The sequence below is a fragment of the Falco biarmicus genome, chromosome 10 (genome assembly GCF_023638135.1).
Source record: "Falco biarmicus isolate bFalBia1 chromosome 10, bFalBia1.pri, whole genome shotgun sequence".
Classification (NCBI taxonomy): Eukaryota; Metazoa; Chordata; class Aves; order Falconiformes; family Falconidae; genus Falco; species Falco biarmicus.
Genome location: NC_079297.1, coordinates 20387165 through 20407997, shown reverse-complemented (window position 1 = coordinate 20407997; position 20833 = coordinate 20387165). Strand labels below are relative to the sequence as shown.

General features: G+C 39.3%; 2 protein-coding genes across 8 annotated transcripts in view; both read right to left on the bottom strand.

Moving 5' to 3' along the window:
• SHANK2 (SH3 and multiple ankyrin repeat domains 2) overlaps positions 1 to 20833 on the bottom strand; it is a 353645-nt gene that overhangs the window by 19876 nt on the left and 312936 nt on the right. For 6 of the 7 annotated variants that reach the window (XM_056354407.1, XM_056354409.1, XM_056354403.1 and 3 more), the window contains one exon: positions 279 to 409. In XM_056354407.1, the coding sequence (XP_056210382.1) occupies positions 279 to 409 (131 nt within the window). Of the gene's footprint in view, positions 1 to 278; positions 410 to 17654; positions 17676 to 20456; positions 20466 to 20833 lie in introns of all 7 variants that reach the window. The other variant, XM_056354410.1, reaches the window with a different exon arrangement.
• LOC130156147 (uncharacterized) lies at positions 2069 to 20803 on the bottom strand. Its single transcript, XM_056354411.1, has 3 exons — positions 13152 to 20803; positions 10666 to 11319; positions 2069 to 6250 (listed from the first exon to the last, which is right to left on the bottom strand). The coding sequence occupies exons 2-3, from the start codon at positions 10742 to 10744 to the stop codon at positions 5391 to 5393; spliced, it is 939 nt and encodes a 312-aa protein (XP_056210386.1). The 5' UTR covers positions 10745 to 11319; positions 13152 to 20803; the 3' UTR covers positions 2069 to 5390.

Sequence of the window (20833 nt, the reverse complement as noted above, 5' to 3'; positions counted from 1 at the left end):
TAACACTGAGGTAGCAATGTCGTCGATGTGACAGTCTCAGAATAAATATAAGGATATAATGAGAAAAGTTTTATAGTGGTAAGTAGACTGTTCTGTTAAAAAAACATTATTAGAAACGCAGAGTAGACCAAGACTTAAAGTTACAAGGTAATAAAAGTAAAATGAGTATATAAAGCAACATTTGTAAATTCATTTCTGTTGTACGCCTTGCACACTGCCAAAAGACCCCCTCCAATCAGTTTCAGAAATTAAAGCAGTACTTCATAGCTACCACTCACATTCATATCTGTAGCTGAGGGAAAACATCTACTAGAAGGCCGCTGTTTAATAGTTGCCACTCTTGAGTCCACAGTTGCATTGTCTGCAATTCTTGATGGCTTGGAAACTGGTACTATTTCATCCACCTTATCTGTAATATAAAAGTATTCAGTAAAATAAATATAATTTGTCCAAAACCTGAAAATGTCAGTATTGCAAGGTCAAAGGAAGAGATTTACTTTTCAAAAAAATGCAAAGAAAAAGTTTTTTTGGCATTTTAACAAGGCAACGCTTCAGCATCATAAGTCGTGCAAGCCGAGCACTTTTTATTGCCGCTACATAACATGCATGCTTTAGTTTTAAGCCTGCATGCATTTAATGTTTACTTAGTGTGACTCGAAAAACAATCCTCTTCTTCAAACCTTCAAAATGTGAAGGGAGAATATCTATATAGAAATGGAAAGAAGACCTTTAGAAATAATGAATCTGTACAGCACTGTTTCAAATAGAGATAAGCAGACTGTACTTAGTCATCAGAATTTCAGTGATATTTTGGACAATAACAAGTACTCCAGAAGTGCTCTTTTATGCCTATTCTCCTATAAGTAATCACATCCTGATTTACTAACACCCTTGGATTATGATTAGCATTAGAAACTGCATCATTTGTTTAAATGAAACTTTTATATGTATTTTTTATTTTAATGACTGGACAGTCCAGGAATGTATTTAGTTGTGGTCAGAAACAGACCAAATAGGCAAAGTCCAAATCTGATCGAGAACTTCAACATTTGGATTTGGGATTCTGATCTACCATATGATGTGATATTAAAATACAGGAAAAACTTTAATCAAGATCTTCCGAAGCTGAGTGTTAGTTTTAGCCCCATCTTCAACTTTGGTCACAAACAAGGTTTATCAGCATTTAATACATAATGTTACTCCCTCAGACTGAAGACCTGTAAGTAATATATAATCAACTAATTATAGCCTAACAGCTCCTTTATTGCTACTTCTACTACTATGAAACTAAGGCATGGAGAAATTGACTAGCCTAAGCCAGCAGAAATAGTTTGATTTTTGAATCTGTTCTAGAACTCAAACTTGAAGCATACCAACAGGTTTCTTTACTATGCCTTTCATTGCATTTGCTTCCCTGTATCATGTTAATTTAGTGTCTTTTCCTTGGAAGTTTCACCAAAGTAAGGATTACTTATATAGCCTGTGGCATTTACGTGAGGAAAATACCTTAGCCTGGCTCCTAGGTTTCCACAATGTGAGTCAGAGCAATGTTACTTTTCAGCAATTGGATCCATCTCCCAAATGATTATTTGCTTCAGCAAGCAAGGATAGCTACTCCATTAGGATACTATCGACTTAAAAAACCCCAGGCTTTGGGTGGTCTAGAGATGGTGTTACTATGCCAAGTATCAGATTTAGGGATTTAAGTTTTACCTCTCACTGGAGAGCAGCGCACTCAGGGCCCTGGATATGGATATGGATGGGAATAAGGCAGGAGAAAAAGAGCTTTTGATCCCTCTAAACAGTAGATCTGGCTGATGCAAGGAAGATAATTTAAATGGGAGGAGAAGAAGAGAGGGAAGAACTTTTAGCCTTCTGGTTAGGAAGAAGGTTGTCCTAGAAGTGGATATTTCAGTGTCACAGAGGGTCAGGGAGCAGGCAGGAAAGGAAAGGTTGAGCAGAACCAGTAAGCTGAACACTGTTGAAAACTGTCTCACAAGAGTAGTGTTGCTGTTTCTTTTCAATTGAAGTTAGCATTCAATTCTTTTCATTGGTCTGCTTTATTTTTGTGGGTTTTAAATCATCCAGTGGAAGGAGAAAAGGAAAAAAATTCTTAAAATCATCACATATATTCAAAAATAAAACAAACTTCAAGTCACATTTCATAAGACTTTGTAATACAAACTGTGAACTTCTGAAAGAAGAATGTCTGCACTTCTGCTCAGCAAAAGGCATTGGAAAGCAATGGTATAACCACGAACATTTGACCTACACAGCAAAAATACGGCTAGACTGTAGAATCATACTCAGGGGATCTATCACCAAGAGCTTCAACTGGGCAGAGATTTCCTGTTAAGTCTCTCCCACCCTTTTTATCATCCCAGAAGCCAAACAACTGGTCTTTGGGATGCAGAAAGAAGGAAGTTTTGGAAACTGAAGCACTAGGTACTCAAAATCTGTAAATAAGAAATATAAATATACCATGTAAGAACTGATCCCCTTTATTTTTAACAGACACATGTAACCATATACCCGTTCAGACAACAAAAAGCTACAGGGAAAGAGTGATGAGGCTATGACAGACACTTGAAAAGCATGAAAATATTTGTTTGGGGATGAAACATACATACCCTCCAACTGCACTGATTTTGCTAGACAATACTGGAAGTCAGATCCTAATTTTGGATCTGACCAAAATATCAGTTGGTACCAATTCTTAATACCATCTACTATTTCCAGTTGGAAGAAACTTTTTTTTGTGTAAGTTTATTGCAGGTTTCTTGTCTGTAGACAGGTTCTCAGTCCTTCTCACCCTATAGCTGCTCCCATTCAAGTGGTGCTTTGTGCCTTACCAAGTCTAGCTAAAGCACTTAGAAATGGGAGAGGAGAGCAGGTTAAAGCTTAAGCTGCTTTGCAAGGAACTCTTTAGGGATTCCTCGCACAGTATTTCCAATGGCAGCACTGCTACATTTGCGCAGCTTCTTCTTTTGCTCTACTGCTTTTGATGAGAAAGCAAAGGTAGAGTGGAGGTTGTCATTTGAAAACTACAACAAAAAATGTGAAGCTACAGAAGCAGCCAGCACGTGGAACGAGATAGATTCTAAATGGCAGCAGCTACATGGCGGGTCCTGCAGAATACGTCAAAATCTGAACATCTGGCCGCAACTGCACCACACTTCTGAAGTGAAAACACTATGTAAAATAAAAACATTCTCACTGTATTATCAAATGTGCTTATTAGGCCAAGAAAATTAACTGGCTGAAGTATATTTAGCTTCATTCAAACTCATCCCAAAGAAATAAGACGTAAGCATACTGGGACCAACTTTCATTTGCCTTTAACTAGGCTGCTCACATCTACAGTACCAGTGTGCAAACCATGTACGCATGAGAAACACATGTTGCAAAGGCCGCACGTACTGGAATAATTTGTCAGGCTTACTAATCGGTTTCTCTCCCAACCTCCTTGTGATCTTAAATACTCTGCAGCACGCATTTCTTGTACCAATGAGAGGGGAATCTTACAAGCTTGTGTTGGACATTGTCTGAGGATACTTTTACAAACAGTTTTAACAAAAGAGATAGAAAAAAGCCACAGAATGGGTGCAAAAATTTGCACCTGGTGTGAGGTGTGTCAACAGTGTGGCCAAAGAAGCACACCTGCAATGGCGTTCTTAAAAGGAACGCAGCGGGATGTAGGTGGAAGGGAAGAAATATTCTGTAGTGGAAAAAACCTGCATTGGAGGTTGGCCATGCCAGCTGCATTTCGTCATTAAACCGGTCACTTAGCAAAGTACAGCCACAAGCACGCACGCACACACACTTATAAGGGAGCAATTTGTGGCTGAATGGTTGAATAACAAAATATTATCTGCTTTATTTTGAATAAATTCAGTCTCGCAGAAAGACAGGGAAGAAGAGTCTATGGCTCAATGGACAGAGAGCGCAGCTCAACTGTAATCACAGAAGAGGATTTTTAGGCCTACAATTATTCTCTAGTATTTGCCAGAGGAGGAATTCATCACTGCATTGCCATATAAACTCTTCTGAACCTTTACGAGAAGTTACAACGGCATGTTGAGAGTCAAACACAGGAGCCATGCTACACCTGTGATAATCCGTTACCACTGCTCAAGGGGCTCCTGGTAACAGCATCCTTTTGGAGAACTGTCAGGGATACCACATGTATAAGCCAGTCTGATGCCTCAGCATGCATATAGCAATTTGAGTGCCACTATATTAAATTCCCCCGAGAGAGGCAGCACCAACAGATATAAAATAATTTATTGCAAAAGTGCGTTTCCATCCGCCCTGTGGGTTACCAGTCGGACCCATGCTCTGCTCAGGGTGCCAGCCCTCAGGAATTAGATGGCCTAAAGGCACAGAAAGTAGTTGCATTTTATCAACATGTAGGTTGTCTCTGATGAAAAGCTCTTAATCACAGACATAGTATCACAGTACCCAACAGCATGTCATGACTTTTACATTCTCAAGAGGTCTGGCTGCTAGGCAAGTTGCTTTTTTTTTTTTTTTTCTTTTTTCTTTTTCTTAAATCATTAATATCTGTGATAATTACAGGGGACAGTCTCCTCCTAATGGATTTGTTGCAGGAGATGGCTCTTATCCCCGTAGAACACATTGCTTAGTGACTCCTGTTTCAAATCCCCAGACTCTCTCAGAGGAAAAATTATAATGCTGCCCATCAAACCACCAGATCCATCGTAAAAGGAACTTTGAAAATGAGAGTAAGGTGCCTAGATAGATCTGGTGGCACATCACTATACAGGCCCCAAAAGATAAATATGAGGTATGATCCTGGCAACATTACTTATTGTACGACATAGCCAAGACATGTGGATTAGCTCCACCGAGGGTCTTAGAAAGTGAGCTTGTCAGACCCACAGAGGATAAGAATGATCATGATCCGGTACAGGCTAACCCCAACACCTCAGGCTGGCATGCCAGAAACACCAGGCAAAGACTGATCGAACACAGTTTTGGAGGCGAGTATTGCCAAGACCTGTATACTTACCACCAAGTCCAGAATGCTTGCTCAGAGGGGATGGGATAATGGAGAAAGAAAACTCAAAAAACAGCTGCCTCAAGAAATGACTTGTATTTGTAAGAAAAGCAATGAATGCCTGGCACAGAGTAAAAAAATGCTCGTATGAAGTTAAAGTGAAAGAACAGAGGCAAATGTTCTTCAAATACCAGCAGCACAAATCGTTAACAGCGCAAATAAAAACTACAAAATGTTAGACTAATCTAGTCAGCCAGGATACAATGTTAGCCAATGTAGGAAATGGTTGAATTCTGCCACTGATGGCCTTATGGCTAAGAATTAAAAGGACAGGCACATTAAAAAAAACCCTAAAAATCCTATGGTGTGGTTATTTTTTCTTCCCTCCCCCTTTTGCCTGGCGTGTAGGCATGGGCAACGAGGCCCTCTCGGTTATGGCTCTCTGCAGCCGGCCACTGCGACAAGGCAGCGTGGCCTGTGGTGGTTCTCGAGAGTCGCTCATCCCTTCGGCCCCTGGTAAGCACACAGTGGAGGATGCCACTGCGTCCTCACCAGTCCATGTTGAGGCACAAGTTAACTCAACATGGGGGGTGGCTCTTTGGGAGATGCGTGTTTCAAGGACCTGCGTCCTTGGCTGCTTGAGGAAAGCTAAAATCTCTGACAGGTAGTTATGGATGGCTCTTGTGGAGGTAGCCACAATGCCCAGCTGCAGCTCCATACGGCCCATGGACTGTGACATGAGACCCATGGACTGTGCATGCTCCCTCTTGATATTTTCCAGCAGCTGCACAATCCTACTGTTGGTTTCCATCAACAGCTTCTCTCCCTCTGTTAGCTGGGGCTGCCCTCTCCAACCCCGATCCCTAGGGACAGGCTCAACACCGCAGCGCTCTTCATTCATTTCATCATTTCCCTCCTCCTCAGGAGAGTCACTTTCAAACTGAGGAGTCCTACTGAGTGACTGATCCCCGGGAGACTGTATGTCCATGGTACACTCCGGAGTCCGCGCTGGTGTTTGAAATCCCTCAAAATCCTCCCCAACGTTGCTGTGCGTTTCAGACGAGGACAACGGCCACTGCCAGCTCTCTGTGGTCCTGGCCGGCGAGTCTTCGTCAGAGGCAGGCACCGAGGATTCCTGTTCTTCAGCCGGCGTGGACAGCGAGCTCCCTCGGTGATGGCCAGCTTGCCCCGAGGATCCAGGAACCTCCCCATCTTGTTCCCCAGTGACATCTGGCAATCAAATAGAGGAGCAACAACCACTGTATCTGAGGCCAGGCAGATGGAGGTATCTACATGCATTGGACAACACATAGAAAGAAGCCAGTTGGGAAGCCAGAGTGTATGTGTTTGGGCAAACGGAAGGGCGGACTAAAGTTTAGTGACTGCATTGGGCACGTGGCAGTTGATGTTATTAACCACTTTTGGTATAAATGCACACTGTCCTATACCCATAACACACACAGCCATGCTGCATCCCAAGGCAGGAACTACCAATTCACCTCATCGTAACTGTGACAGGAAATGTCAGTGAACCTAGCAAAAAGCTCACCTATGCACTGCAGTGGTGTCAGTCAGAAATCCCTGGGACGAGCTCAGGGCCAAGTGTCCAATTGAGCTTCCTGGGGTGCCAGATGTGCTCCACCACTGGCTGAGGGCAGCCCTTTGTTGTTCTGAAGCACTGCTGGCTATCTTCACTTTTGTCCGACGTCTCACGTCACCCCCACCCCCAGTGCGCTCTCTCCCAAACCACTGCTACAGCGCGATGGTGGCCGTCCACAGCATTTATCCTGCGAGCAATGCCCTCCCCAACATTTGCCAGATTTTTCTCGTTCTTTCCTCCAAATGGTAGGTAACGCTATCTGAGGGCATTGCTCGCCAGGATCTCAGCATCTTCTGAAAATAAACTTCGTTTTTCCCTCCCCTGGCTACCTCTTCCCTTGCCTGAGGGCACATGGTGGAAATCTGGGTGCAAGTGCTTCCCTGTGGCTGCTTAGTGTGCAAAGAGGCATTGCTATAGACATTAATGAGAAGGATATTATGTATGTGCTTACTCAAAATCCTCCCCTACATAAAATGCACTCCCAAAGGCTAGAAATGGCTACGCTTTTTGCACCCACAGCGATCACTAGCTCATAGTAGAGCACGATCTGCCCAGCACCATTCTTGATTACATGAGTCGGTGGCCGTAACTCTTGCCCTTCCCATGCTTCAGATACAAAACCAAGTCCACTTTAGCGTTTTTTTTGAGGGGATGGGACGGGATGGGACAATTTGGTCATCAGAAATTAATCTGGGGTGGTCTGACTAAAAAGTTGCAGTATGCCCAAAGAGCTCGCATTCCTTACACTCAGGCAAGGGATACCTGAGAGAAGCGCTGCTGTCTGTAGAACAGCCCTGACCAGCAGTGGCTGACTGTTGCTAGCTGGCTGGCTGCTGCTCACGTTACAGTGGTCTGAATGCCAGATCAGTTTCAGGCCTACTCGGTGGCATCCTGCTCTTGAAAAATGCTATTCTTCAAGGGTTAATTTCTGCTTTTTGAAATACTTTATATGCTGCTCTTCAGACCTCAGTTTGAAGCTGTAAGCTTATACCTGGAAAGTGTTGCTGAGGTCATATTAAACAATACTTCTGGTTCTGTTTATGAATCAGGGTTGGTTATTTTTTGTTTGATTTTTAATCTTTTTTATGTTATTTTATATGGTTTTAAATGAAAGCTCCTTCTGACAGACCCAAGGATCCCTCCTCCTATATATCAGTCTCTGTCTACCCTAATGTGGCACTCATTATTTCCACACCCAAGTGCCTCCAGTATTATACTGCTCTAAAAGGGACTCTGTGTGGCTTAACGTAATTATGACTTTTTAAATGCTACAATAATGGATATTATTTGTGCATTTGGCATATTCACTACTTCAAAGTATTCACATTCAAAGTATTCACATTCTGTGTCTGGCTGGACTGTCCAGTTGCATGTTTTATGGAAAGTGAGGATGAGATTGTATTTGTAAAAACGCATGAGCTCCTTATGAAAATGAATTTTAGGGACAAACTGTCATGCAATCGTTGGCTCTTCCACTCCATGGATATTTGAAAGGGACCGCATATCAACCTAACTGTAATAACTGCTTCTTCCTTTGCAATTATTCTCCCCCTTTGCCTAATACAGCCATAGCTGCAATCCTTCATTACCAAATCTCTCTTAACAACTATAGTGTAGGACCATGAAATTACTTCTCAGCATTTTCCTATTTGAGTACACATAAAAAAAGAACAAAAAACCAGGGGTCCTGTTTTTACCACACATAGCAAACACACATTTCAATTAAATTCTATGGAATCTGAGAAAGATAAGGGATCATATATATTCATTCTGCTAGAGACACTGGTCATACAAAATGTCTTGGTATTTCTTTTGACATGTCATCAGAAAATTCCCTGTATTTGAAAACTCCGTTTTCCTGACAAGTGTTCTAAACAGAGCCCACCTAGCAACTGGTATGTAATAGAAGCAAACTCAATTAAAAGTAAAAAACTGAAGCAAAACAAAATAAGAAAGCTCCAAACCCCACATTCATTTATGAATATTTCTGTAAATAGTATCACTGAGTGGTTAGTTTGTTCAGATTCAGGGGGATCATAACACTTTTGTTATTTGTGCATGTTTACACATTTGCCAGAGGCTTGCGAAGAAACGTTTCTCTGACAAACACAACAAATTTTTGCAAAGTTCCTAATTCTCTATGGAAATTTACCACTTTCTATCCTCCTAATCAGTGTTTTCAGTCTTTCAGAGCTGAAAGAACAGCATCTGGCATAGGTGACCAATAACACAAATGACAAAGAGTACAAGCAAACAGTGTGTGAAAACCCCTGAGCAGAAAGTTAATTGTGGAAACTATTGGCGAATACTTATGAATAATGAATACATTCACAGGTTTTAGGATAGGTTTGTTAACTTGACTAGCCATGAAAAAGCCGTAACTGTTATTATTTGTAACAAAGTGTTCAACAACTGCCATTTCTGGAAGCTTTGTGAAGCATTGACATGGGGCATGGGAAAACCAAGGGTGTGTCACAAGCATGGCCTTACACAAGCTTTTGTTCACTACAGAGCAATCAAGGGAAAACTGTCTGAAGGTCAATGGCTGACACCACCTCGATGAATGTGTCAGTCTCTGCCCAATAAATCCATTCCTTGATGACCAAAGGTTGCCCTAAATTCAGACCAGGTCTTGGTAAGATGATTGCACTGGTGGCTAGGTTGGTGCTGTGGAAAAGGCATGCCAGTTACAGTAGGGGCACTGGAAAACTTGGCTCGGCCAGAAACTCCTTATCGGCCAGAGAAGAGGCTGACTGCTTTGGACAGCCATTGACAGTAGGATTAAAGCTGGCTGAAAGAATTAACTCAGCTACCTGCCTTTATCTCGTTGAGATAAACTGCCTTACCATTAACACTGTCAAATCAGAACTGGCTATGGACCAAACTATGTATCAGCGTGGCTGTTAACTGGCTTTAAAAAAATCTCTCGCTTCTAAAATCAAGCTTTAAATACAAAGAAGCACAGCTAGCTTCCTTAGGTGTGAAGCAAAGGCAAGAGGTCAGATTCTCTGATCTTTCTAGTTCTTTCCACCTTGCACACCATTCCTACATGCAGCATTTTGCTCACAGAGATATATTTGACTTACAGGCAAAATAGGTCACTTACGGCTTTTATAGATATCTCTATATTTATACCTAGTGATATCAGCCAACAAACTGGCAGTCTCCAAAGCTGTGACTTCCTTCATGTTCCTAACCTCATGTCCCTCGCTCTGACAGGGCACAACTCCCATGACTTAAGTGACAAAGTAAGGGAGTCAGAAAGGAGCATGCATATATGCTAACAGAAATGCAAACATCTGGAAGTCAGTGACCCACTGCACTTAAACTTTGAGTACTACGCAGCTATTTCCAAAAGTCACATGGGACTTACAGGTCTCTAAAGACTGATTTTTGTTTTACCTTGCTGATTCTGTTGTGTTTAAAGAAAAAAAAGAGATCTGTTATTAAAGTGGTCCATATGAGAGTAACTAGTGAACCTTCATCAAAGTCCTGGCTATCTTCCTTTCCTTCCTGTTAGACAGATCCTTTTTTTCTGCAGCAAAGCCCGTAGCTGGCTGCCTGGATGGGTGTTTGCACTGGGCTGGTACAGAGCTTGGTCTGATGTGGTAGATCAGCAATTGCTCCTGGTGGCCACAGGAGAACTGCTCCATCTTTTTGTGCCTGCAAGAGTGATCTGTGGTTTGCCCGATCCTGTTCTGAACGTGGTGGTTAGAAGCCAGGATTATTCCAGCCTTTAGGTTCATGAATATGTCCATCATTTTGGAGGACTGCTATACCATGCTGTCTCTTTGCACCACAACGCTCATTAGCAGTGAGAGTCCTTTAAGTTTGTTATTAGACATATTTAGGATTGCAGCAATTATTGGGTTGAAATACACAAAGAACTGAACAGTCGTTTCAGCTGCAGGGTTAGAGGACTGAGACAGAGGCCAAGAACAGAGCAGGGCTTTGCATATAGACAAACTTTAGAGACATCAGAGGTATTTCTTTAACTTTTGTTCACTGAAGAACATTTGAGATTTATGCCTGTGTCGTGCCTTACCTGCCACTTGGACTGGCAGCTGATCCCTCCCCTGAGATGTGCTGCTCTTTAAGAATCCCTCCTTTTGAAATCCCACCATTTCTGTTTCACCTCTGCTACTGGATCGTTGCCTTTTCCATTATCTTTGCTTTTCAGCTTCCCCACCAGTGGAGCTGGACGTGAGGGGTGGGGTACCGTCTTCCTGCTGACAGGTAGGTGGAGATGTTCCTTGGCCACAACAAGTGGGCCAGGAGCTCAACAACAGCGGTAACACAGTTGGGGAGCTTCCTGGGACCTGCCTCTGCTGCTCTGGACCTGGGCCTCTGCCTGTATCTGCATCATGCCTCCTGGGGTGGGTGCATTTTTCAAACTGCTTAGGTACCAAGGTGATAGATGCCTTGTAAATACCTAAGATAGATACAGACAGAAACTGTACCAGGCGCAATCAGTTATGCAAAACTTCATACAATGCCAATTGCACCTATATGCTGTAGTATCACCCACCTTTTCTAGCATCTGCAGTCAACCACAGTCAAATATTTGGCACATGTATTTTTCCTTTTGAAAAGTGATGGGAACACAGGACATTCATTCTTCCTTGCTGTCAACAGGTCTAGGCACATAGCCCTTAATGTCAGGTACTGCATATGCACATATTTTGTTCCATCGCCTTCCCTAAATATGAGTTCGCAAGTTTAGTTTAATTTCTTTCATTAGCCTTTACAATTTGTTTCCTTGTCAATAATCTGCAAAAATCAGTTACATAAGCAGTACTAAAACTAAAGGGGTAGTCTTTACAGGTGCTTATTAAAAATGCATATTTGTTTAAACTACATAACAGTATGGCTGTGATGTTGCTTTTATCTTATGGATTAATTTTTAAAATATCTTTTATTTTCAACTAAAAGTAGCTTTTAGCATAAAGACCAAGAGTGATTATGCATGTAAGTTTAATAAAAAGCACCTAAACCAAGTAGGTGCACTTATTTACACTGTATTCCTTTTAGACTTTTGTCACTTCCCATACATATGCAAAAGACCTTGCCCTGCTTAGTTTATAAAAGAATAGCTGGGAAGTAACTCGACAAATACTTCAGGGTGAATGTCTATGGGTGGAAGGGACTACGTAAAGGACAATTTGGGCAAACAGTACATATGGGAATCTAGAAAACACTTTCAAAGAAGCAGATGAAAACATTTCTAGAACAGCTCTCCAGTACTAATGGGGTGGTAGCAGACAGATGAGAACCTACTGATTTCAAAAGAAAGCTTGATCAGACCGTAGAAGTTTATACGATAGCGTTGCTTGTCATAGAAGCAACTGTACTTGATGAATAGATCTCATGTCTCTGGGGAAAAACAAGTGACTCCTATTTGAGGATGGTTAAAAATGGATCTCTGTTACATGAGCTGAGTCCACTGAAAACTAACGCCTGTCTTTTTACCTATTGAAATAGGAATAGATGTATAAAAAATCATCAAAGATGAAAAGTAGATAAAGTATAACTAGGCCTTCAGCATACTGCTAAGCATTTAAAGACTAAACTTTGCTAAAGCATTGTTTCAGAGCAAGAGTACTAAATATTAAGATTTAAAAGCACAGTTGTTGTTTATGATCATATTTAGAGGGAAGAAACAAGTTCAGTCTGCAGTTATGTCATGTAAATGTATAGTTAAAAATATACAGAAATAGATTTTGATCTAGGCAATTAAGCTAATCCTCATAAATCTGCCACCATGAGCACATTTTAATATGGAATTAACTTCTTCCAGCCTGCCTGTCCGCCCTGCCCCCCATCCCCCTCCCCCCCACCCCAGCATTAACTTCCAGCCTGGCCGCGCCCCCCCCCCCCCCCCCCCCCAATGAACAATTTGCAGGATTGTGCTTAAATTACAATGCCAAAATCACATATTTACCATACTGCAAACAATAGGCAGAGAATATTACTTTAGCAGTTAGCATAATGAGGAAATAACAAAAGTGCTTTGCAATACAGTCAAAACCATGAGCCATTCAAAACACTTTCCTTCTATGAAAATTGAGTAAAAATACTTGTATGTTCTCTGGGGTACTCTAAACTCTACAAAGTACACTAAAATCCAAAAAAGGGAAAATTATGTAAAATAAATCAGTAAAACATAAAAACTGTTTAGTGACTAAAATTAATCATTTAACATTGAGTATCTATAAATACCATTACATGATTTATGAAAACAAGTTGTATGTATTCACAATAAAGAACTATCAAAACTTTCTTGAAAGTCAGTCTTATTTGTGTTTCTATGGCTGAAAATATCTTTGCATTAGTACATATAAGTCACATTTACACATTATAATCACACCAACAAAAGTAATTTTACGGAAGGCAAAAACCAGGTATGTTGAAGTTCTTTCTATAGATACAATTTTCAAGTACCAGCTCTTTAACAGTATGTTCAATTAATGAAATAATTATACAGGCATTTAAAATGCACCTGCAATCCTGAAGCCTTACAATTCAGCCTACCTTGAAAGAGGAATGGTCATTGTCTAACAGTGGTTTCTGTTTAAGAACAAAAACAAAGCAGAGAATATAGTCAATACCCACTCCTGCCCTGCAAGCCAGGTGGAATTTAAGTGGCAATTTGATGTTCTGTTTAAGAGACAGCATTTGAAAATTTGGCCTAGTCACAAAAGAAAGACAATCAACAGAAAGAAACCAAAAAGAAAGGTGGAGGACCTAAGACACTTGCAGCCTTCTCGGTTCTTACACTTAACTCTTCACGCTTCCACACCGAGGGGAAAAACCAAACAAACTATGATGAATTATCTAAAAACATTTATTTTTAATTATATTAGAAATGAATTAACATGGGTATATCAACATTTGAAGAAAAAAAAAGAGAAATAGCAGCAAAGGGAGTTTTGAGATGAGGGAGATAAGTCCTTCATCTCCCTGGCTCCTGAAAAAGAGAGAGAATACATTAAAAGTGCTGAAAAAGTTTTCCACTGCCCTAACTGTGCCATGTTGGAAAACACATGCAACTTTTACTGTTCCTCAAACACTCATGATTTTGAGTATGTGGTTAGATATTCAATTAATAATATCTGCGCAAGTGACACTCACATATACCAACATATTTAATTTTTCTGTTTCCAAATGCTACAAAACCCACATGTTCTTTAACACTTACAATTCCTTTTCCAACTTCTTTTATACCATTGTCTTGTTTGGCTGATGCAGAAAGGTTTTGAAAACCTTTTCAATTACTGTCCTGTAGTAAAGAAAAACAAGTGTCATGAAAGGGCGCTACACACTCAAGAATAAGCTGATAAATCCAAAATAATACTAGTGTACATGAGAACACCCACACAGAGACTCGGCTGACCTCTGCTCAGGATTCCCAGTGTTTTCAGAATGTTAGTTCAAGCTGCCCACCTGACACAAGACAAACCCTGGTTTGAGGAAGTGTTCAGTACTGAGTTACCTGTTAATTTAAGATTCTGTGCCATCAGCACATTGCCAGCTAGGTGCCAATGCTTCTTTTCAGTGGAAAACAGGGTTAGCATTGTTCTCCTAGAAATGTGCTGATTTTCAATACTTTTCTCTTACAAAGTGTTTTAAAAGCACATATGTCGTAGGCATGGTCCTCACCCTATACCTTCTTACACTGCTGCGGACTCCCTACAAGTTAAGACTACAAGTCATAAAACTTGAAACCTTGCTACAGCAACAAAAAATGGGGCCCGTATTTTTTCACACATACACTTCAGAACTTCCACCCAGAGTCACTGCTTTATGCTCATGAAAAATGACCACCTGATGACAAACTTGATCTTATTATTATATTGCTATCTCATTAGAATTTCAAATACGTAATGCAAATCAATTACTTACAAGGATACCCTTCAAGAATTCTTCATTAAGCCTGATGTCTTTTGCTCTCATCTTCTAAAATACAGTGTCTGGTGAAGATCAGAAAACCTTCTTCCTACACAGAAGCACTGGAGATGCTGGAAACTATCAAAGGAGTCGACGCAGTGAGTGTTGTAAAAGTTGCTTTGATGGTATTTCCATTGTTTCCTGCAGACAAATCTCCATCATCAACTCCACCAAAGCGAAATAAAAATATTATTTTTGAACCCAGACGTCTTTGTGAGTGGTTTCTTCAAACATAAAATAACACTGTAAGCTAATCCGCTGTTTGGCATTCATGTATATGTATTTGCTCTGCAATTTCATTGTTTCAGATGCCATTAGAACGTGCCACCTTTGAAACAATGGACAACAGGAATGGGATGAAGTGTGAATGCTTATTGCAGACAGAGCTAATAATATTTCTTTTGAATGCCATCAACTGATATTTTTCCATTCAAATGCTGCTAAGACTTGATGCCAGGTAACGATGTTCTGTGTTGATATCACAGTTATTCTGTATCTGAGGTGGTATTAGCATCTAGACTCTTCAAAGGAGGAAAACCCTATGTTTGTATTTGTTACTGTAGCCCACATCACAGCTCAAAGGTCAGTATCAACACATATAGAGGGATTCTTTTATATTGATTACCATGTCAAATCAAACAAACCACCACCCCTAGCTCACAACTGACAATTGTGTGACACTGTCAAAGTAGTACTTATTGATGCAGAAGAATTATTTGTGTTGTCATCCCCATTTCACTATGAAAATTTAGCCTGCTCTGTTCTCCATTTTGTACTTTCTTTTAGAGGATTTTTCTATTAGGTTTTTAAAATTAAACACTATCCACTTTAGCTTTCCTGAAAATCCCAAATTGCTCACTAAATCAAACCCATTTCCTGGCAGTAAAAAAAGCTTAGGAGCATGAAACTTTTAAATCATGTATCTAGCTATTTACAGATGTTAATTCATGGATGTGTTCCTTAAGTAGCATATAATTTTAAAATACTCCATCCACAAAAAGTTATTGATAGGTAAGTTGAAACAAAAAATGAAGGAAAAAGCCTTTAAAAACAAGGTTTTCATGAGCCACATAAACTTTTTATGAATAGAGTTAAATCTATTATTTTAAAATACTAGTTTTGAAACTCTAATGATACCTATTTTCTGTAGTGATGATGAAAACTATAACCAAAATTTTTTCTTTTTATGTTTTATTCTTAGAGGATTTTCAAATCTTGGTTTTAATTTGCTGCATGAATATTTTGGTTATTCTTCAGTATTAATGGGCTAGCTACGCATAACCTGGAATTATACTTTAAGTCGTGCCTCCAAAAAATTGCTGCTACAACTAACCGTTAGTTTACATGTTGCCATAACTTACTCGTTCAACAATTCTTGGAAACCTACAAGTCACACACACAAAAAAATTAAAAATAATGCCTCTTCCCCCTCCCAGATGTCCCACAAAATCCAGAAAGCAGTTTCACTGTTGAAAACACGTTCCTTCCAAACATCCATTTTGAAGTTGGATGCTATCTCTCTGAGTCAGGCAACTACTGTAAGCAGAAAGTCAGTGGTCCAGATGATGTACAGTTTACATTTTAGTAATTCCTGCTATTCATAACTTCAGTAAAATGATAATACTGCCCATGCCATACTGCTGTGAACCTGAAGATTTTACTACCTATCTCTTTAGACACAAACGTTGTCTCTTCTAGCCTAAATATAAAAAAATACAACCTATGTCCTTCCCTTCTCCTATCCTCCCAATGAAGCAGAACCCCTCTCAAATGACAACCAAACCCCCCAGTCAAACAGAACCACAAAAGCCATCATTCTCATCTCAATGCCTCCCTCACCTATGACCCAGAAAACTGAATTTTTGTTAACAGAAGACCCTACAATAACAACATGAAGATTTTTTATATGCTGCCAAATTGTCTTTTTCAGAAAAATACCAGTAGCAATTGGGTTTATTCTGTCATATTCTCTGAATGGAGAACAAAAAATATCACCAGCTGGAACCTCTGTTAGCGACCTGAAAGCAGGTCAGGAAAGAGCAGAAAAATAGAGTGGAATATAACCCAATTTTGTCTTCTTTAATGTTAAAAAGCAAAAGCTTCCCTGTCAAGAGAAGACACTGCCTACAGCCTAGCTTTCCTTTCCATGACACTGAACTTTGTCGAAAAGCAAGATGCAGACTGGTTTACCAGCTATCACCCAGGGGCTCAGGGAGGTTCGAGACTCTTCCTTGGGCTAGACGTCATGAAAACGTGTAAATGACACAGTCCCTGCTCAGGAGAGCTTACAATCTAAGAAAGCAAAATGACATACAGAAGTATGGAAAAATACAGCTAAACACAAACAAACTTTGTATACATATATATACATTAACATTTATAAACCCTACTAAAATAGCACCACTATTTCTACCTGCCCCTCTGCCTAGCCATCATTACCTAGATGATTGTTTAATAGGGATCACAGGGGAAGTGGGTCTTTAGGAGAGATTTCAAGGAGAAGGTAGTGGCCTTATGAATCAGTTCAGGGAGGGCACTCCATGCATACGGGACAGTGTGGAAGATGGTATATTGAAAACTTAAAATTGTGTGGAGCAGCATTTCTCCAGGTCAAAAGTTCAAGTGTTGTGTGCAAGATCCCTATTTCCTGAGACAGAGACAGTGTGGTTATGGGAGTAACATTTGGCCATTAAAAAGACAAGCAAAATCACTAACGTAGGACTACACTGAGGATATGTTACTGGCCACATGTTCTCTGTGGCTGCCAGTTAGCACAGTAACTGTGAGGAGATGATATGGAAGGGTTTGGAAAAGAGTTGGATACAAAGAAGGAAAAAAAGGCAAGATGAAGGAAAGGAGACAAAAGGAAGAAATGTGGGGTATATTTTCAAATGTAGTCTTCTGTTTGAGTTCTTAGTGTGTTTGCAATTTATTAACTAAATAACTAAAAAACATATACAATAATTAATGTACATTTGACACCATAAAATAAACTGGACCATATGCCAACATTTACATTATGTTATTATCCTTCACTATGGAAAGGTGAGAAACAGGTTAAACAAGAGACAAAATGCTTCCCCTTACCCTTCTTCTTCCGTACTGAAGCTTGGAAACAGAAAGGGAATGAACTGTGAATCAATTCTGAAGGTAATTTTTATATGCTAAATCCTTGTCTGTCACTTTGAGCATAAACATTTTTCTTCCATCTAAGAAGTTAGTCTCTCCCTGCCAGCCTCTACTATGCATTATCTATCAAACCACAGCAGATAAACAGCTTGGCAAAAGCACAGTTTATCAGGGTTTATACTTGAAGAATTTTTTCCCCTGCAGATATTAGGGATACATGTACAATATTTTTTTCTAATTTTCTTTTCAAAAACAGTAATTGGGGCAACTTATTGATACCAGAGTTTTCAAACTATGGTAACTGGGCATTTTCAGATCTTTGCAGATTGAAGTGGAAAGGAATTGTTACCACACGTTACCTGTCATATTTTGGATTAACTCATTTGAAAGAGAACAACTGATATATCTGCTCAGTATTATGGAGAAGAGAGTAGCTAAAAACATGTCAATAAAAACTGTATGTAGAGTTCAGATCCAGGCAAAGGAAGTGATTGTAAAGACTGCAAGATGTATAATTTTTTTTAAAAATGATGATGTTTAGCTTAGCTAGGAGAAATTACAAAAATATATACTCTAGGGGAAAACAAATGGGAAATTTCTATTTATCTTTTTCTTCTATTACATAACAAGGGACATTCAATAAAATTAAAGGCATCACATTTAAAACCAATAAAAAGGAAATACATTTGTACACAGCACATAATTAGCCTGTGGAATCCTTTGCCACGAGACATTATTGAGACTATGAGCTTCTTCAGTTCAGAAAAAAAAGATTACACATATATATTGATGAGAACATCCACAGTGTTCATCTGTACATACTTCCTATTTAGTTTGCACATATATGTTATGAAACAACTGCTTATTCATTAGATAGTTTAATGGATATAAAAATGTGGGTGTTCTCATAGTTCATACAGATGTCCAATATATACACATATACATATAAAGATATATAAATTATATATAAATACACACATACAATCTGTGTTTTATGTCAGAAGACAACTCTGATGACAGGGAGAATATTTTCTCTTTGGAAGCTTGTTCGGTTGTTGTGCAATTTAAGAATTCTTGTTCCTTCTGGTAACAGCCCTTTTACAGGACAAATATTGAAATAGGTAACCACAGATGTTATTTATAACAGCAGTTGTATTGTTTGCTAGGGTGGCAAATGTTCAGAGTATCACACAACTGGTTTCTACAGTCTTGCTTAGGAAGAAGACAAATTTCTGCCATGGTCTAGTATTCCTATAGCTTTATTAGGGGATATAGACTTCTGGAATGTGGTTTGGGACTATTCTTCAGAATAGTGAAGTCTTGTCACTGTAATATTTGCCCCATCTTGATAAAGATATGGATGGGAAACATACTTAAAGATTCAAATAAGTCCCATGGCTTCTAGTCACAAGAGTTGCATTGGTTTCTGCCAGCTGATGAGAACAAATAGCAGATCAAGTACTATAACCTCAATATGGGGTGAGAAAGCTAAAATATGATGTGTCTTCACTGCAGAAGTGCCGTTACTGAATTATAAGCTATTTTCCCCTAGAAAAGAGTGCTGCTTCTCTCTGCTGTAAGAACAGTACCTAGTATATAAGATGGAAAAGTAAGAGAAATAGAAGAATATCCTCAGTTTGAAATTGATTTGCAGAAGAGGATAATGAAGGGGGGGAAAATGGTACCCAAGTATTTCTGTCCCCTTGGGAAGGTTTGCTGATAAGCCAGCAAAGTTTTACAAGCTCTTAGCACTCCCTGAAGGGAAAACAAATCAAAATACTCAGACACAAAAAGTGGCTCCAGAAATAATATTTGACATGTTAATCCTGGGAGAAAAATTACGGAGCATTCACAAAATGTTGAAACCTTTAGTCAAACTCCTAAACTTCCTGGCACAGAAAAATCAATTTTTCTGAGATCTGTTGAAGCTAAATAACCAGACTGATTCTGTTTGGTCCTCATTTGGTTATTATACCACAGAGAAGACAGTAACCACTTCAGCACTCCTTTGTTGTTAAGAACTCCCACTGAAGCTATGCAACTTGATTCACTAAAGGACAGATGGGGTCCATCTGCCCCAGAAAGCATTAACTTCCATGGGAAAAAAAGTGGGCACAAGGCTTTGATTCCTTTCAGTTGGCCTTCATATGAGTCCATGCCAGAAAAAAACCCCCAAAATGTCAGTATATAAATCAATGTAGGGTTACATGGAAAAATGGTTTTATTGTGAGATAGACTCTATTACTCTGCAATGAGGGATGCGGCCTGTTTTTATACCCAATTATCACTTGCTAAAAACACTGTTTTAGTGTAACAGCCATATGTAAATATGCACTGGGATTTTCTCTTTATATGGTCCATATATATTTCTCTATATATGGTCCATTCATAACATATTTATTAAACTAGCTGCAGAAATTTCACTTTTTAATGATCTAACATTAAAACCGGGAAGAAAAGAACTATTGCCTTCCTTATTTCTAGAAAATAAACAAAAATTCCTGAAGAAATAGCATATCTAGAATGTGGATGATCAAGCAAAGGAATCTATAATCATATTTCTTAAAATTAGCAAATAAAAGATTGAATGCTCATACTTTTTTACTACCAATAGTGAGAACAACTAAGTTTATATCATGCACAGAAGTCAAAGTGATATCACAATATGCGCTTTTTCAGATCAGAATCTAATGAAAACAAGTTGAAGTTGAAGCTGCTTTAACACTGTCAGCTTTTTAACAACAGCTTCTGGCAGCTTACCTTTATCCACTAATGAGAGGCCACAGAAATTTAAAATAAAACAATATTAGATGAAGTGAAAATTTAGAAAGCAAAGCTAACAAAATATGATAACGGCATTACTTTTTAGTAGATGTGCTAAACTTTGGTGATGCACAAAATGTATCAACATTCTCTTGCGTAGCAGTAAAGGCACAAGTTTTAAAAAAATTATTCATGCAAATCATGCACATTTGAACTTTCCAAAGATGCAGCATTCTTAAAACCTTTTCTGTTCTATATACTGTACACAGTGCAGTTCCTTTTAGTCAATTTAACATATATACACACACACACACATATAGATATGTATATATATTTTTTTTACATTTCTACTATGGCAGCATGCTTGTCAAAAA

Bases quoted from the DNA above. Each gene is read 5' to 3' on its own strand.
- LOC130156147 (XM_056354411.1), bottom strand. From the start codon at position 10,744: ATGGTGGGATTTCAAAAGGAGGGATTCTTAAAGAGCAGCACATCTCAG. The intron at 6,251-10,665 runs GTAAGGCACGAC...TTTGATTGCCAG, and splicing joins GCTGCCAGTCCAAGTGGCAG to ATGTCACTGGGGAACAAGAT.